General features: G+C 32.2%; 1 protein-coding gene across 2 annotated transcripts in view; it reads right to left on the bottom strand.

The window, feature by feature from the left end:
* Positions 1 to 27,396, bottom strand: part of LOC136981897 (uncharacterized) — a 33,784-nt gene extending 6,388 nt beyond the window's left edge. For both annotated transcript variants that reach the window (XM_067278279.1, XM_067278280.1), the window contains exons 1-4: positions 27,029 to 27,396; positions 20,316 to 20,374; positions 8,153 to 8,574; positions 6,912 to 7,044 (exon numbers count right to left, since the gene is read on the bottom strand). In XM_067278279.1, the coding sequence (XP_067134380.1) occupies positions 6,912 to 7,044; positions 8,153 to 8,574; positions 20,316 to 20,374; positions 27,029 to 27,396 (982 nt within the window). The remainder of the gene's footprint in view (positions 1 to 6,911; positions 7,045 to 8,152; positions 8,575 to 20,315; positions 20,375 to 27,028) is intronic.
* Between the last annotated feature and the right edge of the window lie 12 nt (positions 27,397 to 27,408).

Raw genomic sequence — 27,408 nt, 5'->3', positions numbered from 1 at the left:
ATGATGATGATGATAATAATACAGTAGAGTCATTAATCCGAATCAATTGGGGACAGGGGTTGTTCGGATTAGTGATTTGTTCGTATAACCAATTGTGTATGAAAAAATACATTAACCTGTCTGATGTTCAAATTTTTCTCCGTTGTGTGTCGCTTCGTGTTGAATTTTCGTCGATTTTAAGCCTAACGAAAATTTTTATAATAATAGTCGAGGCTATTGTATCGTTAAAAATTATTTCTTTATTTTGTACAAACAAAATAAATATATTGAAGAATATAAAAACATGAAAATTATACTTTAGAAGTAAATCTAGTATCAAAAACATTCGATTCAGCATGACACAGTCCAACTGAAAATCATTCGGATAACCGGCGATTCGGATTACTGGGGTTTGGATTAACGACTCTCTACTGTAATAATAACTCTCCCGTGGTCACCACCTGGTCATGGTGGGAGAGCCCAGTAATTTTACTGATCCATAGGGCAATGCAGGCTGGAGCACAAGCTCCTGATAGGGACACCCATGCCAGTAAGGTCTATGGGGAGAAATGAAGCTAAGAGTGACCACACCCACATTCTGTGGAGATATTTATTATGGTAATAACCAGATCAAAGTGTGATACCGGCTCGGACGTCGCCCGGGTTAACAAGGTCCGCATTTGCGGGTTAGGCAGAGGCTCACCGTTCGAAAAATAGGCCACAGTCTCCCTTGGTTACCGGTGGCAAAAGCAGCACTGGCCCAAGTATGGCTACTGCAATGCCCTCAACAGATGTGAGGAACCAACCCAGCCTTGGTGTTTCTGTGGCAATGCATCCACAGACCACAAAGGATGGAAAATCACGCCAACGGATGAAATGGACAGTAGAAATGAACGAGTTTATCATCCGTACTTACTACACCATCACAAAACTCGAAACAAACATGACAGCATACAGACAACAACTACACCATAGATTCACACAACAGTATCCTCATCTCACTGTGGCCAAACAAAGAGTTGTTGATCAAAAAAGAACAATTATACACAACAACCTTATTCCACAAACAACACTTGAACTTATCAAACAACAGGTTGCTGATCAAATACATCAACAGACAGAAACATCTAACATTAATGAAGATCATGTAACCTGTCAGGATAATCCAGCAACAAGCATTGATAATAACACACATACAACGATTACCACTAACGATACTACAGACACTTCCTCATCCATCACTGATAACATAGACATGGATTTAGTTAATACGCTCTCACTTATATTTCAGGAAACACTCACTAAATATACAGGTACAGATCCCACACAAAGACCACGAATACCAAAAATCAACACGTACCACACTACATTCATTCAATTTCTACACTCGCAGACATTCATACATTAGTTTATGCTGGGGCAGTCACAGTAATGACACACCATGGACTGAAAGTACAATCACAGACAAATACACAGAAAAAACAATTCTATCACAAGCCTGCCTGGCAGAGAAGAATAGAAACACAAATAAATGACATTAGATAGCAATTAGGCAGGCTGACACAATACACTAAAAACAACATAACACCCAAATTAAGGAAACAGCTCAAAAACATTTTCAAGAAAATAAAAACACACACAAAACATGAACGTCACAACACACGCATTACAAAATACATTGATACACTAAAACAAAAACTTGCTGCCAAAGCACGTAGACTCAAACGATACAAAACATGTACACTACGAAAACAACAAAATAAATTATTTACAAACAATGAAAAACTCTTTTACAGACAAATTAATAACAAAGCAAACACTGATACACAGCACAGTGGCACACCAACAGAAGAAGAACTCACAACATATTGGTCTTCTCTTTGGTCCAGTGCTGTCACGCACAATGCTGATGCAGGCTGGATCGAGGAGGAGAACAAAAACTTGCACAACATACAAACTATGCCCTGTGCTGAAATAAACATACATAATTTCCAATACACTGTTAACAGAACACACAACTGGAAGACACCTGGTGTAGACAACATTCACAATTTCTGGTACAAAAAGTTTACATCACTGCACCAGGAACTAGCTAAACACCTAACACACATCATCATCAATCCACAAGACATGCCAAATTTTCTTACTCAGGGCATCACCTACATGAAACCTAAAAACAACAATACCACAGACCCCATACAATACAGACCAATTACATGTCTTCCAACACTCTACAAATTATTGACATCCTGTATTGCAAACAAAATATACAAACATATTGAAGAACACGACATTCTTACGGAAGAACAAAAAGGTTGCCGTAGAAACCACAGGGGATGCAAAGAACAGTTACTCATAGATTCAGTCATTCTACGGCAAGCACACAAACAACACAGAAACATACACATGGCATATATAGACTACAGAAAAGCATTCGACAGTGTTCCACACAGTTGGCTGCTACATATTCTACACATGTACAAAATACATCCATCACTCATTGCATTCTTTCAAAACACTATGCAGCACTGGAGAACAACACTACATCTCAGGGTTAGTAACACTTCCATACAAACAAACCAAATTTTTATTAGGAGAGGAATTTTTCAAGGAGATTCCTTGAGTCCTCTCTGGTTCTGCCTAGCCTTGAACCCATTATCCAACATGTTAAACAACACACAATATGGCTACAATATCAGGCATGAAAAAACAACACAGTATACACTGTCACATCTCATGTACATGGATGACATAAAACTTTATGCATCCACACAAAAACAACTTCATCAACTCCTACAAATCAAACATTCATACACCAAGGACATACAAATGGAATTTGGCCTAGATCAGGGTGGCGAACCTGTGGCACGCATGCCCAAAGTGGCACATAAGAGAAATCATCTGGCACGTAATGTATCATATGATTTACAGTATTTAGGATTCCAATCAGGCCAAACTAACAGAACATACACAAATAAAGCAAAGATTAATTAAAGAATACCAAAGTAGGTTAAATGCTATTCTTAGAACAGAGTTAAATGCAAAACACACAGTTAAAGCAAGAAACACATATGTCATTCCAGTACTTACATATTCTTTTGGAGTTATACATTGGACTCACACAGATCTTGAGCAACTCCAAAGGAAAACAAGAACACCACTTACTAAGCATAAACAACATCATCCTAAATCTGCCACAGAAAAATTAACCCTTCCACGTAAAGATGGCGGATGTGGCCTGATTGACATAGTTAACCTTCACTACAAACAAATACAGTCACTGCGAGAGTTTTTCTACAAAAAACAAGAAACATCACAATTACATAAAGCAGTAACTCTAGCAGACTCAAATAACACACCATTAAACTTACACTCACATCATATGGACACAACACAACATATAAAAAGCACAGACACCATTAAGCAATCGTGGGCTCGAAAGGCACTCCATGGCAGGCATCCTTATGATCTGGCCCAGGATTTTGTTGACAAAACTGCATCAAACAGCTGGTTAGCTTGGGGATGCCTCTTTGAGGAGACAGAAGGATTGATGATTGCCATACAGGATCAGGTCATAAATACTAAAAACTACAGAAAACACATACTCAAAGATGCAACACTCACAAATGACACATGCAGAAAATGTCACATCATGCCAGAAACTATACAACACATCACCTCTGGTTGCAAGCTCTTGGCACAGACAGATTATTTACACAGACATAATCAAGTAGCAAATATGATACACCAAGAGCTTGCAAAGAAACACAAATTAGATATCCACGAGCCATACTACAAATACATTCCTCAGACAGTATTGGAAAACAACATGCACAAAATGTACTATGACAGAGCCATAATCACAGATAAAACAATTTACCACAACTGACCAGACATCACACTCATTGACATACACAATAAAATCACATACATTATAGACATAGCCATTCCAAACACTCACAATATACAAAACACATTCACTGAAAAAATCAGTAAGTACACAGAACTTGCCCAGAAAATAAGCCATCTGTGGAGGATGGATAGGGCACTTATTGTACTTGTCGTTCTCTCCTCTACAGGTGTCATACCACAAACCCTACACAAAGCCTGGGAACATTACAATTGAATAGAAACACATACATCACACTACAGAAGGCCACTATATTGAATACATGTCATATTGTGAGAAAATTCCTGAATACAGACACACACACTGATACACTTCTTTAATTTCTGTTTTGGTTACTATGCCTTGACTTTGGTCCGGCATAGTACACAGCCACCGGTGTTAACCGAGTATATGTCACTTAACCCAACATAATAATAATAATAATTTACTACCGCCCCTTCGTGCCACATAATCTCTGACAAACCATATTCGACCACCTACATGGACTTTCTCATCCAGGAGCAACAGCAACCACTAAGCTAATTTCAAGCCGCTATGTTTGGCCGGGCATGCGGAAGGACATCCGTCAGTGGGCATGACATTGCATTCCCTGCCAGAAATCGAAAATTCACTGCCACACCTGGACACCAATAGGAAAGTTTACACTTCATGTTCGTTCTCTTATTTAGGATGAACAGGTGACAAGATTGTTCTGGCAAAGTGCATGTCGCCTCTACGCTTCGCCACTCTCGTTTGTTGGAAAACTACATAGCAGAGTACATTTTTTGTGCCTTTGCGCCAAAACGGTTGTGGTACCAGCAGTAGTTTGATACTGCGGTGAGTTGAATTGTTGCAATGTCCTGAACTGCTGCGGGAGCGTTGAGAAAAATGGTCACTGCGATCCCGACATGCCTGCGTTAGTTTATTGATTCGCTTGTTAACTTTATCTATTTCGACTAGTATTTTGTTGGTTACAGTATCAGGTTTCTCAGGTTGTGACACTGAAGCTATTGTTGCAAGGGTTACTTCCACCAAGCGGTCTGCTACCTCTGCTGCTTTGTTTACATCAAGTGGGGTAATGGCAGCTAGGATAGATTGGATGGAAGTCAGAAGGTGTTGTATGATTAATTCTAGCATAACTGTGTCTGGGATTTGAAAATTTTCCACCTGACGCTTTAGAACACGTAGTAGTTCAGAGGATTTGGGATCTCTTAGCTGTTCTCTGGCCAATAGTTTTTGTAACTCCTGTTGAGACGATTCACCAGATCATTTAATAAGTTCCACCTTTATGTTAACATACGGGTCTGTATGGTCCGGAGAAATAATAATGTCTCTAACCACTGATGCGACTTCCGGTGGTAAATGGGCCACTACGTAGTACTTTGTGGCACTTTCTGTGATCAGCATTGGAGATCCTAGAGAAAATGTGCTTTTGCACATGTGGAACCATACGGGTCAGAAAAGTTGTATGGAGGGATTTTTACAGCTCCAATCTCGGCCATGATCTGACGATTGAGATCTTGTGGAAAGAAGTACGATGTACTGTACCTGATGAAGGTTCCAATGGGTGGATTCAGTAGTTTTCTTAGTCGAATTATGTTCTTAGTCTGGCTTACCAATGTAATGTTTTTACTACTATTACTTTTACTTTTCATCACTGTGCACGATAAAAGTGAATGGGATGAGATCGTAACAAAACTGAGTTTATTGTCTACTCACATAAAAGTTACGTGTCTCGACGACGCAGCTAACATAGAACAACTAACTATCAAAGGTCTTACTGGGTGAGTTCGATCTTGTTCCAGGAAGTGATGACTCATACCACCTGGGGTTTGTTGTGTGTTTTTCACGACAGTTAAAATGTGGAGGCTGATGTTTACCACAATAATAAGATTGTTAATAATTAAAAAATAAAGTTCTTAAAATAAATTGTTCATTCAAATTCATTAAATTTTTATATTCTTAAATTTGTTCACATAAAGTCTTTTATAAATACCGTATTTTACGGACTATAAAACGCACCTTAATTTTTAAACAATTTAAAAAAAAAAATAATACCTATAAGACGCTACGGACTATAAGACGCACTTGAATTTTGGAGGCAATTTTTCGAAGAAAAAAGTACGTCTTATAGTCTGTAAAATACGGTAATAGTACATATTAATTAACTAATCAATAATTATATATTTTCGACATAAGGTTTTCAGTGTTTCATAAAAAAATTTTTTTTTGTTAAAATCTTTCTATAAAATCATGCCTAAATATTCCATAAGATAGGGAAGGGGAGGGGGGATCAAAAAAAATATTACGGTTACTTACATGGGTGGGTGGGTCTAGAATGGCCAAAATCGCCCTTATGTAATTTATAGATGGCCCCTAATGTTAATGGTTTAAATTGAATCACTAAAAAACATAAAATCTATGAAATATTTCTAAACGTCTATAATTTATATACCGTATTTTACGGACTATAAGACGCACCTGAATTTTGGAGGCAATTTTTCGAAGAAAAAAGTGCGTTTTATAGTCCATAAAATACGGTAATTTATAATTTAAAGATGTTCAATAGCCACCATCTATTTTTAAATTGTAAAGTACTAATAAGCTTTACTTCAAGCTCCAAGCTAACAACATTATTTATAAAAATTTAATTCTGAAAGATAAATTTCACTCTTAATTGTATATCATGTTTATGAAAACTGATTAAATGTGTAATAAAGTCCTTTATGTAAAGACATCTCACATACTCTACATATTGTTACTTTTATTGTATTATTATAGTTAAATGGTAATACATGATACTTAACTATTTCTCTGTTGTATTACCTTTGTATTTTTAATTGTGTTTTAAGATTTATGACATATTATGTTCCTTCTATTGTTTTTTTTTAAATCCTTCTTGCTTTACAGAATTCTCCTTGAAAATTATTATTAGGCTTGACAAATTTAAATTCAGAATATATTACAACAACAGCCAAACTTCTTCATGCTATTTATTAAACATCAAAGAAATTAATATAATTTATAGCAATAAAGTGTTTACCTTCTTCCACATCAAATTCTTGCTCTGAAATTGATGGTGTTGATGGCAGTTCTCCAGGCATAACTGCTGCTACAGATATATTTGGTGATGATTTTTCCGAAATACTAATATCTGGAGTAGCAGGTAATTCAACCTTTCAAATTTAAATAAATCAGAAAAGAGAGAACATTAAAATATGATTTTTTAAAATAATTTAATATAAAAATGTAATCTTTTTTAATCTGATTAATAAAGTTTACATAAATATTAAAAATATAATATAATTTAATAAAATAAAGAGAAGTCATACTTCAAAATATTTGATTATGATTATGCTTCTTGAACTTATATAATTTTTAATATCAAATGCAATTCAAAAATTATAAATAAAAAACGACATTGTTTTATTGCACAAAAAAATATAATCATCAATATATTAATACTAAATGATTCATTTACTAACAATACTTTCATATTCTAGTTTTACATATTCAGTACAATAAAATAATCTTTTTACTTTACTATACTGAATATGTTTAGCTAGAAATTTAAATATCGATATTTACTATTTTAAATGACAGTTTCTTACGTCGTAATTTGCCCCAAACTTCAACTTTAAACATATTACATATATTCAAATTGATCTAGATCAGTCATGAGTAACCTGTAGTCCCTGTGCCATACAAGGCCCATGAAGTTGTAATAAGCTGATAATTGAAAAATATACTTGAAATAATTTTAAAATTATACCGTATTTAATTTGAACCTATTTGTGACTGTTATGTCAGTATATGTGTAAGTATCATGCAAGAGATCACATACGAGGGAAAACGATGGAAAAGGGAGTCGAGAGACAGCATGCTGGAAATAATGCACTCCACTATGCATGCGATCATTTAAATAACAACAATTTATTTGTTCACGTCGATAAAAATTTTACGTGGGAATAGAATTAGTGGAAGAGTCTAATGCTAAAAGCATGCCAAACTGAGAGAGAGAGAGACACCATTTGAGATTTATAATTTCAAATGTGAGTTGATAAATACCTGGATGGTTAGTGGTGACGATAGGAAAAAAGTATTTATGCTAACTTCATTTATTTTATGAAACTGTCCACTTTTTAACATACCTGCTAGTATATTTAGTATCTAATAATATATATAGCCTGTATATAGAATATCTACATAATAATGTACATATAATAACCATATAAATTAGTTTATTTATCCTAAGGTTTTTGCAATTAACATCTGAAAATATACCTTTTCATAATTAAATGGCATTTCCTGAGCAGAATCTTCCTTTAATTCAACATTGTTACCTGCTGTTGTAATACTTTTAGATATCTCTTGTTCCACTTTGTATTTTGTTTTACTTTTTGATGAATTTTGTTTAGAATTATCATCAAGAGAATATGGCTGATCATCATCACCATGCAATGAATCTTGTTGGTCATCATCATAACCATGCAATGAATCTTGTTGACCAGCTTTCTCCTCTAAAGACTGTTCATCAGTATGTTTTGATAAAGATTGTTCAGAAATGTCAGATACTGTATTTTTTTCACTTGTTAAATGTAAATTCTGAAGATTTTCATGTATGACTTCCACAATTAATCTTTCAAACAATTCTTTATTGAAATCAACAGAAGTTTCAGAAGTTTGGCTGTCTTCAGATGGAATATCTATAATTAAAAATTTTTATTTACTTTAAACATCAAAGAACATGAAAGGATTTAAATCTTTTATTATAATAATCTACAGCACACTAGCTTCAGAAATTCACAGAAAATTTAAATATTTAAAATTTAAAAAAAAATTAATTAATTGCTTATAAAATTAAATGTAAAATCTTCGTGAATATATCTCAACTTTCTTTACTCAGTTACACAATGCAATATGCAATTGTATACCATGCCATTAGTGTAATATTTTTATATTTAGATTAAATAAACAAATAAAATGAATTTAAAAAGGCATTATTTTGTCCTAAAATTATTTAATTAGTGATGAGATCATTTGGTTTTATCAAATTAATATTGTTGTGATTTTATTACATCAGTTTTCTTCTTTTGTGATAGTTTATATAATTTAGTTGTTAGGAGTATTTTGAAAGTTTGAAAAATATAACCTCAAAACAATAATACACTGAGTGGTCAATTTATTATGACCACTCAGTGTATTATTATGACTAATTATTATGACCAGTGTATTATTATGACCACTTATTATGATTACTCAGTACATTGTTGGGCCATCTTTTGTTAGCAGTACTGCTGCAATTCTCTTTGGCAAGGACTCCTACGATATGTTGGTAAGTGGCTGGAGGAATCCAATACTATATCCAATAAATTGCATTCTCCAGTTCATTAAGAATGGATGGTTCTGGATCCAGCTGCCTGATGCTCCTTTAAATCTCATCCGACAAATGCTCAATTGAATTGAGATCCAGTGATTGTGGAGGCCAACTAAGCAAGGTAAAGTCTCTATCATGCTCTTCAAACCATCTTTAGACAATTTGAACTTTATGGCATAGAGCATTGTCCATTCGGGTAAGCTATTAATTAATATAACTGGATGTACTCAGTCAGTGATAATATTTAAATACCTTTGGATATTCAGACGTTGTTTCACATAAAGCAAAGGACCCAAACATCCCTCAAACCATAACATTGCTTCCACCAGCTTGAAGTGTTGTGGCTACACACATAGGGTCCATGCTTTCATGCTGTTTTCTCCATATTTGCACTCTGCCATCTGTGTGGTGCAATTAAAAATGTGATTCATAGGACCACATTATCCTTTTCCAGTCATTTATTGTCCAATCTTTGTGATCATGTTCAAATTGGAGTCATTTGATCTTGTTAGCTGCAGACAACAAAGGCTTTTGAACAGGCCTTCGACTTCCATACCCAAGATGATGTAATGTACAGCAAATAGTTTGTTCAGAGGCCATCAAAGATGTTCCCTGACTAAAATATACATACAAAAAAGACATCGACCATACATGAAGTGTTTAGCTGGCAGAAAAGAGGGTAACGGAAAGGGGGGAAGAAGGAAGGAGAGGAGATAGACAGTAGAGAAAGGTAGGATCTCTCTGAACGGTGTACTTATGGCTACAGTACCCTCTATGTTTGATGTTGGCATGCAGTTTTTACGCTGCAAGGCTGTAGTCCCCCAAAGGGTATAAAAGAAAACCTGAGTGTAGCGAACACCAATAATTGAGTGCTGCCACAAATAGCTACGTGTAGACGTTAGTGCCAAGTGGCTGTTAGTAGGAAAACTTATATCTACTTAATACGGATAAAACTGAATGCGATAGCGAATCTTAGTACTACTTAACAGCTAGACAGACAGTGTGAAAGGAAACGAACACAATGACAAACTAGATGAGACGAACAGACCGACAGAGACAAATGGGCAAGACCCCAATTTTTATTTTATTTTATTTTATTTTTAAACATTAACTTACTCACTAACTGAACTAACCTACCATAACCTAGGACAAACCTAACCAGAGGACTAAAGCTAACAAACCCTAATCTAATTTCACCTAACCTATCATATCCTAATTGGAAACCAAGCTAAGAGTCCCTAATCTAACTTACAATTAGAACTAACTGAATTTAAACTGAAAAAGAAGACAGAAAAACGAATTAAAATACAAGTTAAAAGGCAGCTAAATGCTGACAATTGAAAAAAAAAGCAAGGAAAGGTAATTGCCATCCGTGCCCCCAGAGTGAGTGCTCTCAAGAGCCCCACTAAGGGATATGAATGTGAGTAGATGATGGAACATCATATGCATATGAATGAGTTGGTGTGGGTTGCAAGGCCAGTTGTACCCTTCAAGAATAGCAGCTCTCATTAAACTATCCCTAATGTGATTGTACCTATTGCCGCAAAAAACTAAGTGAAGTGGTGTTTGGTCCTCCTTGAATACCACAATCACATTGTAGATTGTCCCCAAGGTTAAATCTATGCAAGTATTGCAGTTGCCGTGTCCTGTAAGTAGCTGAGTGAGTGTAACTAGGGTAAAAGTGGTGAAGAATCACAGTAGTGTCAACCTTGGGGATGAAAGTGTAGGCGAGCCTACCATTGGTGTCATGGTCCCAGCTGTCTGGCCAGAGAATGAAGATTTGCTTCTTGACATGATTGTTGATGTACAAGGTAGGAATTTAACTGAAAGTACTGGTGACTGAAGACTTTGCAGCTTGTTTGGCAAGACGGTCGGTGGTCTTGTTGCCGAGAACCCCCGCATAACCCGGGACCCATTGGAAATCTATTCTAATGTTGTTGTCTAAGTGTCTGAGAATGTGGTGTATGAGATGGATAAGTTTTAAGTGGCTATCAGACTTTGCAATCCTGTATAAAGCTACCCTACTGTCAGAATAAATGCGATAGTGTAAGTAGTGTCTTTTGTCCTTCCTACGCCTAATGTGAATTAAGCTCATACAAATAGCTAAAGTTTCCGCCTGTGCTATTGAGCAGTGTGTACCTAGACAGAATCAAGCGTTGTGAAGCTCACAGCCTAAGTTGGAGTAAACTACAAAAGCGGCACTCACATTGTCACCCATCTTGGAATCGTCAGTGTAAATACTAAACATGAGACGATCACCTGGATCTTCGGAGTAAATGTCAGGGGCAAGCTGATGGGAGGGGTGGTAATCGTAAGTCGGGAGGGTATTTTTGTCAATGCTGAATTTTTTGATATCATTGATCAAGGTCAAACTGGGGGAATCTTACCTACCCTAATCATTTTATTGGCATCCAAGCCACTATAATCTCGCCAGGGTAAGGTGACAAGATTTTCCTGCCAAATAATGCATTTAATTTCTAAGTCGATAGGGGTCAATCCTGACATTACCAAAAGGGAACTAGTGGGTGCAGTCCTATAAGCCTTACAAATACAGAGAGCTGCAATCTTTTGAACAGATAACAGTTTTTTGTGGTTATGGACTTTGACGGCCACGTGGCCCCAGATCTGTATGGCATAGAGGAGTGCTGGCTGAATTGCACCCCTGTAAATAATTGTTTGTAGTCTCTGGAATGTAGTCGGAACATATGTAAAGGTGAGCGTTATTGTCTGTAACACAGATGTATTCTGTGGTGTGTTGGGAGATAAGGCAGGCAGTAATGTGCAGGCAGTTTGTTAATAGTGTAGGGTTCTTGGATCATGATGATGTCTGTATTGTGTACATTGGAAGTGTAAATGAAGAGGGAGCAGGCAGCTTTGCATTTCTGTGCATTAATCTGTATGAGTTTATAGCTGCCTGTGTTCATACTGTGTATGGGTGTATTATTCATAGCTGACCCTACTGGCAGCTTGTGTTTTCATGCATTTGGTTATGGGGCACTGTTGAGAGAATGCGTTATGCGCAGTTTTATGTTTACTCCCTTCTGGTAGTGTTATTGGCCTTTGCACAATTAACACAACACAGTTCCTGACTGTGGATGCAGCAAACCTTGTAGCTATGGTTGCCCATGCAGTGACTACACTGTTGTTTTTCTGTACATTTACTAGTTAGATGGCCATAACCACAGCATTTGTAGCAGCGTGTGAGAGGAATGTAGTCATCTATAGCTATCATTGCCCATTGCACACTAACATACTGTTGTTGAATTAATGTGTTCCTGATACTAGGAGTGACCTGAAGGACAATGTGTAATCTAGAGGTGTCTGTCGTGTTGATTCTGACTAAGACAGCTATAATCTGATGTACTGTTGCTCTTCTGTTGGACTGGATAAGTTTGGCAACTCTCCTTTCAGCTTGAGCATCTAGTAGCCAAGGACCACACGCCTTTCTCTTTGGTAGTCCACTCTTTGTACACATGAACAACAGCCACTCTCAAATATTTCACAAGCAAAGCAGTTTTGCTGATACCCACTCCACTGCTTCTAGCATCCACAATAATTCCACATTCAAAGTCTGTTAAATCACATCTTTTACCCATACCTTCACATGCAATTCTCTACAACTGTCTGTACAATCATCCAGCAATCCCTTTTTACACCAATCTCATCTTCTGGTGACAGCAGCGTGCCATCATAGCTGATTTGTGTAAACTTTGCAAGTGGTCATGACAAATTGGCTACTCAGTGTATAATGAATGAAACAATGCAAATAAAATCTATACCAATGAAAATTTATAATAAAATTACAAAAATGAATTAAAAATATAGAAAAAATGAGTACTATAGAGTAAATATTGCAAACAGTAGTACTGTAATGCAAACTATGGACCACTGCATATAATCTGCAACAATTTTTCCACAACATCAAAAATAGTTTTAAACTAATTTTACTTTTGGTTATGTTAAAAAGTCTTCTCAAATTCACAAAATATGACTGTGTCGGGGTTTGGGCCCTAAAAAAATCAAGTCTGGGAGTTTCAGGTAGGATCCTGTCACCAGGTGTGAATTATTGTGCACACCTCCGATTTAGACTCTAGAGAGGTCATATTTGTAAGGCGCAAGGGTAAGAGTCACTCCAAAGTCCAGGAAAGAGCCTCTCAAGAGAATGATTGCGAAATCAATTAAAATGACTTAAGAATAAAAAAAAATTTATTACTGAAACTAAACATAGCACTAAAATTAAGTTTAAAATTAATATTAAATACAAAGTCTGTCCTTGAAGTTAGCCTATTTCTATATTAGTAAAATGGGGAGTACCTAGGGGTATCCAAATTTCATGACTCACAACATACCAGGAAAACAGTTGTCTTCTACTCAAAGACTTTCTGTCTTCTTTACAGTTCTTTTTGCACTTTATTCTTTTTCTTCCTTATCTCTCTCTTTTTGCTGATTCTATTTCCTCCAGATTTAACATGCTCTTCTGGTGCTGTTCTCTACTGTTGTGTTGGCCCTCTTTTCCCAAAGTTGGTTCTCTTTCTGGATGTTGTGTTCACTCTCCTCTTCCTTTTTCTCTCACTTTCTGCTTTCTTTTCCTCTCTATTTCTCTCCATGTTTTTCATCATTCCCTTTTGTTTTATTCTTTTTTTCTGACCAATCGTGATTTTAATCCAAAAGAAGTTGAGGTAATGAAGGATAAGCATGATTGGTTATTCTTTAGTCCTTCTTCTCTTTTGTCTATTATGAAATGTGTGTCCACGTGATATGGATAGAGCAGCAATTCTCAATCTCCTTAGCTCTGTGACCCCCCAAATAGTAAATATAAATAATATTAATATTTCACAACCCCCATCCAAAGGAATAACAACAGCAAGCCCTACTATTACTAATTGAATTTTGACTGTAATTATAAATGTAAATTTTTTTAAATATTATATAATCACATTGCACTAATGTTATACATTAAGAAAATAGATCCACGTATGGAGAAAATTTTAAATGAAAAACAAATGCAACCATCACATTAATTTCTTTTCTTTACATGTGTACTTATTGTAAGTAAAATGTTTATAAGTTTATAATAAATGATTTTCTCTCATAAAATGATTTCATTATTGTTTTGTGACTCCCCTTTAATATCACCGTGACCCCCAGGTTGAGAAACGCTCAGATAGAGTAACATCTGTCACTTAACACTATTGAAAAAGGGGGAAATGATGGTCATCCCCTTTGTTTTTTCCTCTGAATGTTGCGAGATTTTTAACGATTAATTGATAATTTTTTATTCCAATTTGTTTCACTGAATTATTTTTAATCTGTATTTGTCAAAAATTTATAAGGGAGAATCACTAAAATTGGAAAAATAGACAAAATTCCTTTACAATGTTACTTGATAACGTAAACAATCCTGGTGTCCCATTCACACATCTTTAAAGTGTGGGTGCAAAGGATGTCTTGTCTGATAGCTAATAATTGTTTGATGAACAACCAGACAACAAAAAAAGGAATATAGAATACATATATAGTTTAAAATACAATAAAATTTCCAACTTATTATTTAAAGAGAATAGATTATTAGCTTAAAATTAAAATTATAAAGATAATGTTAATAATAATTCAAGAATATAATATATATATATGTTATGGACAAAGTGATTAATATGGGCATTATGAATAATGACCAACAAAATCGGGCATTGTAATAAATTTCAATAATTTATCAAATTGACTGGTCATTATGAATACCGCTACCACCTAGTCGGGCAAAGTGATGATAACACGTTGAGGGGTGATCATCCGACATACGCTAGCCAATCAGAACTTACATCTTAGTTGCGCATGCATATTGCATTTAGTACCGAACTTTAAATTTATGTGACCAGTAGTTAATCTTTTTTCTTTGACAAAAGTAATGATCATGGAGGAATCATTAAGTGACATGAACAACTGATTAAACGAGTTAATAGCAGAAAAAGGTGAAAGCAATTAAATTTTTACAAAATCAGCATATTTGTTAATGATAGAAAAAGTGAGAGTCAAAAATGGAAGTTACTTCTAACTTACCGGAAGAATATCAGTTAACAGTACTTTGAAATAATTCACAAAAAATAAATATTTGTAAATGAAATAAGTGGAGTTTTTTTTAATCAAATTTAAAACTCAGTACTAAACACAATACACACACATGAATGAGTGCCGATTGGCTAGTGTATATCGGATGATCACTCCTCAACATATTATTATCACTTTGCCCGACTAGGTGGTAGCAATATTCATAATAACCAGTCAATTTGATAAATGAATCAATATTTATCACACTGCGCACCCTTTTTGGTCATCATGAATAATGCCCGATTAATCACTTTGTCCATAACTATATATATATATTATATACACACACATATGCAGGTATATAATAACAGCTAAAATTTTGCAGAAATGGTGGACCTCACAACTGTATGTCCTGTCGATTACATGTTGGAAGAATGCAAAAGATGCTGACAGATCCGTTGACGTCTACTTTCTAACTTTGTAAATAACACAATATTCCTTTAACACATCTACAGTATCAGCCTTCCAATAAACATTTTCAGGCTGATCTTTGTTTAACATTTGTTTTAAGCTTAAGATGCATTAACAATTGATAGTGTCTTATTCTGACATCTTGACCAAGAAGACAGTCTTGATGATACACCATGACTTGTCTTCTTCACTGTTGATATGGAAAAAGTTTGTTTCAGTGATGGATCCAGAATGTTCTTATAGAGATGCAATTTTATATTATTTTATTAATACAGAGATTCACGAAAACACCAGGAAGACTATCATGTTCAAAGAAATCAAAAATTATATTGATGGAGTATTGTAATCTTCATATGATATTATTTTATTTTTATTGTTAATTTTTATTTATTTAATTTATTATTAACTCACTAACTTTATTATAAATTTGAGATCAGAATGATAATTTCAGATAGAGCAATTCTGCAGAAAGTTAGTTTCTGCAGAATTGTTCTGTTTTTAATTTTTGAATGCTAACAGTGAAAACCAGAGTCACAGATGAATAAATGTACATTTTACATTATATTCAGTTTATTTATTGCCCTTTACAGCATTATATTTAGCATTTATTGTTATGCTGTGCAATTATTGATTGCATCTTACTGTTTGGATTCAAAAATAATTTTCTTAATATACCAGTTTTGGCCATCATAAGTCAAGGACTGACAATACCAGTATTTTGTATTCTAGATTTTAAGCTTTCATTGCACCACTTTAAAATTAACTATTCTTTTTCTTACATTTTCTTTTTTCTTTCCTGCATTTGAGAATATTTTTTAAAATTATTGTCTCTTTACAAATTGAAATTTCCAAATTGCATTATTTTACTTCTAATACACCAAGAAAGTAAATGAACAACAGTAGAAACTTGCAAAAATTTATCAACAACAATAGATATTTTTATCAATGAAAACTTGCACTTGCAAATTATAGGCAAAAAATTACAGTAATTAGGATAATTAATAAATAATTAAACAAATAAATAAGTAGAGATAAAAATTATTTATATAAAAACTGAACATATATGGAACTAAATAAATATTTATAATCTTTCACCAGTGTGTTTCTCAATAAATCAATCATAAAGCAATTCTGTTAGATCTTTTATTTTCAATAAAAATTTATATTTAAAAAAAAAAAAACAAGGAAAAAAAGTGATGCTATAAACATAGTATACATTAGTTCTTTCATTTTCTGTTAATAGTTTGTAATTTGTTTGTATTCTTGTTGATTCTATAAACAGAATTATCAAGAATACAAACAAATAACTCTGTAGCATATCTGCAGCCTACTAATCAATTGACTGTTTTTAAGCCAATGGATACAAAGTTACAGAATAATCAAACTCAGAATTATTATATTAAAACTGCATTTCAAATTGAGATAATAGCGAGGTTGAGGCCGAAGTTTTAAACGCAAAAACGTGTAAGTCGGACGTTCAGCGCCACTTTCCTGTAAGCCTATAAGTTTGACAATGGCGTTTGGAATGTCGAGCATGATTCTACTGACGTTCCAAACACCATTGTCAAACTTCTAGGCTTACAGGAAAGCAGCACTAAACATCCAACGTACACGTTTTCACGCTTAAAACTTCAGCCTCAACCTCGCTAATAAGCCATCCCTTTTATATGTGCAGGGATATTTATATTATGTTTTTGTGACATCTTGCACTAACTCAAGATAAATTTCTAAATTACTGATATTGAATTTCTCAGTATGAATTATTAGAATAAATATTAAAATTATTTGTCTCATTGAATATATAAATATATATGCTCAATGTATCATTCTATTTTTTTATTGGTGATTTGCTTTTTGTCCTTATGTTACAATATGCTTGTGTCTACCCACTTCTGTGTGATTACTCTGGGTGCATTTACCTCTGAGATAATTTTACTGTCAGCACGCTCAACCTGTATACTTTCGTCTGAGTGCAGTGCTCATTGGCGTTTACTTTAGAGTTGTGTGACATCATTTTTAACGAAATTAGTAAGCTTGAAGTACTAGCTAGTTCCATGTTGAGCTTTGCGCTAATTCAATATGGCTGCTCCCATGAAAAAATTACTTTCTGTACAAAGAAATGAAATGAAATTACTTTTGGAAAAATAAACGGCAGAAAATATTTTTATTGATCAATTTCAATTATTTGTTGTATAAAATGTTTACAATGATCTTTTTTTATTGTAAGGTTCAATAGCTTTAGATGACTTTTTCATAAACAGAGAGCTAATGTGAAAAAAATTAAGTTTGATTTATTGTTTATGACTAATAGTGAAGTTTATCTTACATGCGTTTTGGAATCTTCAAGTGTTATGTTCAGAGCATTAAATAAATTGTAAACAAATGAACAGCATTAATAATAATCCAAAATTACATAAGTTTGTATACTTGAATGAATTTTCACTTACATATGGGAAATGACTTCTCAAGAAATTGTATCATTTGAATATAATTTTCTCATTACAAAATAAACTTACGATGACAGAGTAATACTTATTTCTATTGAAATAAGATGCTGCTTCTTCAGTTGGTCTTAATAGCCATACACTTTCCATCATTAGAGCCTATAATTCCAGGGAACCAGACTGGTGGCCAAGCAGTCGTCGCTCGGACAGGTTAGCCATGTGGAGTTTTCCAGGTTTTCTCCACATCTGTAACGCCTAATAGGAGCCAGTTACCCTTAAAATGTCCTCCTGGAAGGCAGTCTCTTATTGCAGATTGCCCAAGTGTTGCATTGCCATAACTTAATAACATGCACACACAAAACCAGACTGGATATAAAAAAATTCCATTGTTTTTGCAGCATCCTGCTGTGATGGTCAAGAGATTATTTTTCATTTTCATTTAACTCTAAGAGAGAATTAACAACCTTATTTAAAATATTCCTCGCAGTGTGTCTAGACAAATTAAAACAATCGCCAATACTCTTAGAGATAAAAAAGGAAAAAAAATGTTTTGTATGTAATATCAATTATTTGTTGATTTTGAACTCAGTTTAGTTACGTCATAAAAGAGCAATGTCACATCCATTCACTGGGTAAAACAATTGCATTAAATATGTATTATATATATGTATAATCTGCTATTCTCTTATATACTGCATCTAATTTCATATATTACTTCGTATAAACAAACCTGAATGATTTTTGATTTCCCAATGTCCGTAGGCAGCATAAAAGATACTTTTGAGGAGACATTCATAGGAAGTAATTTTTCTGTGTCTAAAATTGGGCTTATTTTTTAAAGGAGACTTTCAAAACATTCTCTTGTAAGTCTAAGGTGCTGTTTAAAATCGGTTGGATTATAAAAAGGCACAGTCTCTTCAATAAAAGTTTCTATCTTTTTTATTTGACCTTACTTTTCTTTTTTCTTCTTTCATTTTTTCTACGATTATATCTACAATAAAATCATCCTCGTCCGATTCAGAATCAAGTAGTTCTATCTGTAATGTAATATTTAAAATAGCAGCTTTGACAATATTACTAGCAAAAAACTGCCATATTTCTTGTTAGCATTCATGTTTACTTTTGAATTGGACATGTAAGCACGAATACACATGCTAATGACGTCATTTTCAGTGTTCAGAAGTAGCATTATTAGCTCAGAAGTAAATGCACTCTCTGACAACCTCAATAGTGCGTGATAAGTCTTCCACAGAGCCAAAACTTAGTGCTTATAGATTCATATTTTTATTATCTTCTGGAAAAAATACTAAAAACAAAGTTTTACACTTATAGTTATCAATATCTTTAAGTTTAACACTGTAGTTATAAATTGTTTCATAAAGTTATGACTTGGTTTGGTTTAATAGGATAATGCAATGTAACACAAGGGTAATCTGAAAAGGGAGGGTGCCTCCCTGAAAGACTTTCTACAGAAAATTGGTGCCTAGTTAGGTGTTACACAAGAAGAAAACCTAGAAAACTCCATGCAGCCAGCCTGTTGGATTGATGCAAACTCAGAACCAATTACCAGTTTTCAGTAGTTTTATCCACTCAGCCACTGGTAGGCTATAAAGTGTTGAACACATATATCCCTTTGTGTCATTGCTATAACACTAATTAACAATTTAATAATGCTTGAAAGAACTGAAAATAGGAATGAAATTAAAGGTATTAAGTGATAGAAGAAATTTTTTTTTTTACATTTTAGCAATAATAATAAAATGTACAGAAGCTGAAATGTTTCATTTCTAATGAAACTTTTTCAAATATGTATTTTTTAAAATATTTTTTGCAGACTTTTTGAAATTGCCTTATACACAGTTATAATAAATAATTATCAACAAATTTTAATACAAATTATGAAAGACTGCTAGATTGTTTTTTAATAAACAACGTATCGAAGCAATTAATGAATGTAAGAATATGTTATTAAGATAAGCAGAGATTAAATTAGATTTTAAATTTAATTATTATGTATCTATTAATATATTTATAAAACTCTAAAAATCACCATTAGAAAATCCAGTATGTTGCTGAATTTAATGTAATGAAATATTCAAACGATTCTTACTTGTTTGCGAAAGCAGTGGTAGAAATGACGAATATACAGAAGCCATATTTATTTTGTTTCTAAATAGAAAATTTATTATACATTATTATTTTTAATAATTGAAAACATGAAATTATAATATTTTTATTAATAAATCAATTTTGTATCATTATAGAAACAGTTAATTTTTTATTAAAAGTTTTCAATAATTAAATTAAATTTTAGACAATAATAATAATAATAATATTAATAAACAAAAAATTATTTTAAAACTGATATAAAAAGTAACTGATTTGGATTAAAATATAATCCTGTATCCGTTTAACAGAAGATATTTAAGAGCTAAGTTTATACTGACAACTCTAAGTAACAGCAGAGAATGGAATAACAGGAGAGAAAAAATAAACAGTGGGGTTACCTACACACATAACAAACCACAAACCCAGACTGTCATTAGATCTATATCCTAATATGAACATGGATCTAGGATCTCTGATATGAGACCTAAAACAGACTATACTTGGAGGAGATAGTATAACTTCAAAGAACATCTAAGACAGGAAAATCTAAGCAGCCAATCACTGGGGGCATAATTCACTATAAAACAAAGCCCTAATTCCCAGGTTTCACAATTTACCCAAATCACAAGTTGTCTTTTTGGTTCTTTCTGGCTGATCGACCACTCATGGATTGACACCAAGCCTGTGAAGTATTCTCCACCATGAGGACTCCAATGTTGATAAGTATACTCCAATCTAGTATCAGAAGCACTGTTGAGAAGCAAAAATTGGCTTATATGTCCAAAGCAGGAATAAATTACTCAGCATCCCAAATTTAGCATCTATTGCTATTTTGTATAACCTGTACTTGATCGTAGCTTGTCTACATTCTGTTTACAATATCAATGTAGCCAGTAACCAGTAAATATAGCTATTCATTATCAATAAATAGTACAGTAAATTACTTAAAAGAACATACTGTGCTTAGTCCCTATAGACAGTGAATAGATGATCATGCATTATGAGGTTGAGGATAGCACCTGACAATGGTGATGTTTTGTTTGCCAGAGTCAGAATGATCTTACATTAAGTCTTCTTAAAAAATTTCTTTTTCAAGAAATAAAAAACTATTGTTGGATTAAATTATCTCTATAATTAATGTGACTGTTATAGAAAAAAAAATACAATATTAAAATAATAAATATAGGGCTTCCAAAAAATTATCATCATTTTAAGTTATTGTAATTATGATAATTATTATCTGAGAACATTGTAATGTACATTAAAACATTGGAAAACTGTCCAAGTTTCACATTTGTAAATTGCAATTTCTCAATATGTGCATCTTGTGTCACACTGCACACATCCAACCAATAAAGTATTCAAATATTCTTCTTATGCTTGCTATGTCATATGCAGCCACAATTATATCACTCCTGCAGGTTACACAATGACAAGTGATTCCAACTTTATGAACTGCAGAACCACAAAATGCCTTCTCTATAGAAATTTCTGTTTACAATAATTTGTTAACATATTAAATAATTTGTAATGAATAATGTCAAAATTATTTTTCACTTTTTTTTTAAATTAGGCTAGTAAATTTCTTCATTAGAATAGTTTTTCATAGCAAATAGGTTAATAAATCTAATAATTTTATTAAACTTATTAATAAACATTTTGCTATTAATACATATAGTTGGGGGGGGCGATCCGTTCATCATGGTGACTGGTGAGTTTTTGATTACACCTCGTTTTGTCGGAAATTAATTTGCCTGTTTCGTTTTTTGTTTTTCCTGTTTTTGTTTCTACAATGTTTAACACAAAACTGACTCAATTATTATTACTAATGTCCGGAATTGAGCCGAACCCAGGTCCTCTTCAAAAAACTCCAACGAAAAGAGGTAGACCTCGAACAAACCGAACTATGCAATTTTCATTCAATACAAAATCAGCTGAAGGTGAAAACAACTTGATTACCGAATATACTCAACCACGAAGAGTGGAATCGGCTACTTCAGTAAGTGAAAACCCTACTTTAAATCCTTCATCTGCAACTTCAAATATGGAATTATCTGACACTACAACTACACTTCTCTGGACGAAGATAGTCGATCTTATTACTTCTGGTAATGAAAAAATAGAAAGCCAATTTTCTCTAATCTGCAAAGAAATTACTACTATTCATAATGAAATTAGTGACTTTACTGGTCAACTCCATACTATTAGAGATAGAAATGATAAACTCGAATCTGAACTTACAAAATTAAGAAATGAGAATGAGCTACTTCAATTTAAGATTGATGCACTGCATAATAAATTAAATAATAATAATTTAATCTTGTAATAGTCTCTTTAATCCGAAAAATTGATGGTAGACTGCCTCACAGCTTAACTAAGTCACAATAGTTAAGCTGTGACTTAGTTAAGCTGTGAGGCAGTCTACCATCAATTTTTCGGATTAAAGAGACTATTACTAGATCAACATATAATACAGCTACCATAGAAAATTTAATAATGTATGATTATTCGAAAATGTTTACTGATGGGAATGAAGAGGATATATTGAATTTTTTGAATCATTCACTAAATATTCCATGCAAAATGGATAAAGACATAAAATCAATTCACAATATTCCTAATTCCAAAATTAATATCAAATATTTGACTTTAAAATCTGATCAATTGAGAAATAAAATTATGATAACCTTCAGTAAGCGAAAACAAAATAAATCATTGAGACCATGGCAAAATTTAAATATGTCAGTAGATTTGGTTGTTAATTCACGTAAGAGAAGAAAAGCTTTATTACCTTACTTATCGATCTAATATATCAAAAATATATATCGAAATATACAGGTTAAACTACAAGATGATTTTCTTCTAATCAAGCAAAAAAATAGTAACTTACAGTTTCTTAATAAATCAATTGGTCTATGCAGAGGATATTTTAGAATATACGACTTAAACAATTCTGATAATTATCAATCTTCGATAATACTTAATAATGAAGCTGATTACAATAAAAATCAAGAAAAACCTTACTTAAACATAATAAAATGGAACTGTACTGGTTTATTGAAAAAAATTGATAATATTGAATTTAAATATTTATTAAATAATACCGATACAATGGGACTAATGGAAACCTGGTTGACTTTGCCAAATGAAAGATTAAAAAAAATTACAAAGAATTTATTGTTATATCAACCATGATACATAAACCAGTCAGCCCCAGTCATCTATATGGTGGTCTAAGCTTATTCATCAAGAAAAATATAGGCGTAATTAAGAATTTACAGAAAATTGATAATTGTATAGCAGTCTTAATCCAAATTACCAATCCAGATTTACAGTTTTTGGTAAACAGACTAATAGCCATTATATTAGTTTATATCTCTCCAGATCAGCTTCAGATTTTAAATGTTGTCTTTAAACTTATTGAAAAATAGAAAATCATTACCATCATGTTATAATATGTATAATATATGAAATAATATAATATATAAAAAGAAAATCATGTTATAATAATAGGAGATTTAAATGTGAGAAAAGCCCAAAAAATGGATATGGAATACAAGAGACCCAATTCAAAACACTCATAAATCAAAAGATAAAAAATATAACAAAATAGGACTTCAATTACTTGAATATATGGATCGACTACAACTATATATACTGAATGATAGAATTAAAAATGATTACCAGTCTGAATTTACTTGTTTGACCGACTCTGGTTGTTCGACAATAGATTTAATAATATGTTCAGAACTAATTACACACTTATGTATGCAGATTCAGGTATTAAATTATGATCTCTCTGACCATTTTCCATTAAGAATGTCTATTCAAATAGCAAAAAATCAACTGTACAAGACTGAATCAATATCACATCAAATAATCAATTATAACTATCAACAATATCAACTTTTGATTAGTAAAAGAATTAAACATTTATCGAACTACGGTCCAACGGAGAGAATAGAAAAATATTTTCAATTTGAACTAGTAATAATAGAATTTATACAAACACATAATTCAAAGTATAATATATCACATAAATTTAAGAAGCCATGATTTTATTTGGATTGCTATAAACTTAAAACTCAGAAGAATAAAGCTCTAAAACAATTTAAAATAAGTTATTAAGACGAATCTTTTAACCATTATAAACAACTAAAAACATCATATTTCAATCTATTAAAAGTAAAAAAGTCAAATTATTTCAAAAGCCTACAACAGCGAATGCTAGCAAACGAAAATAATCAACTTTTCTGGTCATCAATTCAAAATGTGTGAAAAACCCATCCAGAATGTCAACCAGATATAGACATCTCAATATGGTCTCACTATGTCAATAGATTTTTGATCATTGAAAATCTATCAAATAATTACCAAATAACCCTAACAAATGATTTTTTTTTTATCCACTCCTTACCTATGATGGATTAGAATACTCTATTGGAAAATTAAAACTAAAATCATCGCCAGGACCGGATTTATTTACCAATAAATTCATTAAACTCTTATCTCCGTCAGGAAAGCAATTACTATTCGAATTATTTAACTATTTTTACAACTCTTTAATTTACCCACCATCATGGAATTCCATCAAGCTATAAAAAAAAAAAAAAAAAGGAAATAGATTAGCACCAGAGAATTATCGACCCATCACACTGTTATCAACTATAAGAAAATGTTTCACATCCATATTAGCAACATGTTTTCAAAAATGGCCTATAAACCAAAAACTAAATTCAAATTTTCCATTTGCTTTTGTCAAATCTAAAGGAACTGAATTGACTATATTCTTGTTAACTTCATTAATTCAAATATACTTAAGAAAAAAACGAAGAAAATTTTTTGCAGCATTCGTTGATCTTATTAAGGCCTTTGATTCTGTACATGTACCCTCTTTGGTTAACAAATTAAAAATATTAGGGGCTGGTAATAAATTTGCAGCTACTATTATGAATCTTTTTTCCTCATATAAAATCATCATCATATATGGTAATCAACAATATCCTGAAATTACTATAAATCGAAGAATTTTACAAGGTAAGCCATTGTCTCCTTATTTGTTCAACTTTTATATTAATGACATTGATAAGCTGTTTTTAAATGATTTGGATGGCATTTATATATATGGAAGAACATTTCATTACATTTTATAAACCAATAATCTGGTTTCATTGGCCCCAACCAAAGTTACTCTACAACATAAGCTTAACAAAATTAACAACTATTTGAACTCCACATTCTTATCGATTAACATTGTTAAATCAAAAATAATTATTTTCGGAAACAACATTAAATTCTCAAACCAAGAGAAATCTTTCTACATAAATGATCAACCTTTAGAATTGGTCAATAATATAAAATACTTAGGTACAATTTTCAACTGGAATGGTAAATTCCAGATGCATTTGAAATACCTCAATATAAAAATCAATCAACTAATTAATAATACTCTCTATTTAGGTACTAATTTAAAAATCACGAACTTCATATGAGAATGTTTAACTTAATAATAATGCCAGCTATTTTATATGCCAGTCTGATTTGGGCCATTGATCTATTCTATGAATTGGAAAAATTCCATATTATATATTTACATAAACTATTTAAACTTGAACGTACTGTTCCAAGATTTGCTATATGCTCAGAAACTAACAGATGCCAACTTTTCCCCTTCTTTATGAAAAGATTAATTAAATTTTACTACCATTTATTAAACTCAAAAGATGATAATATTAAATTTTTATTTCACGTTATGAATACTCCACGTTATGAACACGTTATGAAAAATGATAATGTCAACAAAACAACATGGTGCTATAAATTTAATAAAGTTTTACAAGTCATTGGAGTATCTAGTTCTTTATTTGACAACTCGATTGACAATTGGAAAAATGCCTATACTATGATGATGGACTCACCATTTTCGTATTCGATGATTAGTGATCGAAATGCTATACTTATTTCAACATATTGCCCTTGGTATTTGCATATTCTAAGCCTTCCTACACAATTGAACATTATCACAATGAATACAACTTTAAATATTAAACGTACTTTACTTCAACTGAGACTTAACCAATACTTCTTAATTGCAAACAACACATTTATTGACTTTTCAAGATCCTGTTATTGATATAATTCCAACACTTTTTCTGAACTTCATCTTCTCGGAGACTGTACTGCTTTGAAAAACTACCAACAAAAATTTCAAACTTCAGACATAATTTCTACAAATAATGATTTAAATTATAGATCCAATTTGGGCAATTTATCAAAAACGAATATGTATAAAATTGCTAATTTTTTTACTCAAAATTATTAACGATTTGAATGACTATTATACGAAATGACTATATGCTGAAGTTATTTAATTATTAATATCTATATAATTAGTTTAATGTTTTTACTTATTGTTTTTTGTACTTTAATCAACTCCCCCTGTAACAAGGTCTCCTTATTATGAATAAAGATTATTATTATTAATACATATAGCGACAAATTATTCCAACGAGAAATTTATTAGACTATTTCTAAAAACAAACGTAACTATACTGTTCGGATAATATAATAATTTTGCTGTAGTAATGTCGGAATCATTTTACCATTATTATCTTTAAAAATATAAATAAATAATAAATTTTTTTCTGTTATTTTAATCATTTATTTGTAAATAAAAATTTAAATTATTTTATGATATAAAATTTTATTACATACCTAGAATTTAAATATCTTGAAATTATATAAGAAACTTCAGAATTTTCCTCCAGTTGATTTCTATGTAATTTTGAATGATTTCTAGATGCTGAATTAGTGTGACTATTTGTTTCTTTTTGTATTACATGTTCTCTTTCTGATGCATTACTTTTGCTTTTGTCTGATTTATTTCTTACATTAAAATCTTTCTGATATTTCTGTATTTTTTGATATTGTAAAGATTTCTTAGCAGTTTCTGTTTTATTTGGTTCCATTTCCCAGTTTTTTCTGTTTAAATTGTTGTCACATTTACTTTTTGTTGGCAAGTAAATATAATCGCTTTCGGTTATTTTCTTCTGCTCTAAATGTTCTCTTTTATGCTGATGCATTTTTTTAGTTTT

Source organism: Centruroides vittatus, unplaced genomic scaffold (genome assembly GCF_030686945.1).
Source record: "Centruroides vittatus isolate TY-2023 unplaced genomic scaffold, ASM3068694v2 contig_799, whole genome shotgun sequence".
NCBI lineage: Eukaryota > Metazoa > Arthropoda > Arachnida > Scorpiones > Buthidae > Centruroides > Centruroides vittatus.
Note: the sequence above shows the minus strand (reverse complement) of the source record. Positions and strands in the feature narration are given on the sequence as shown.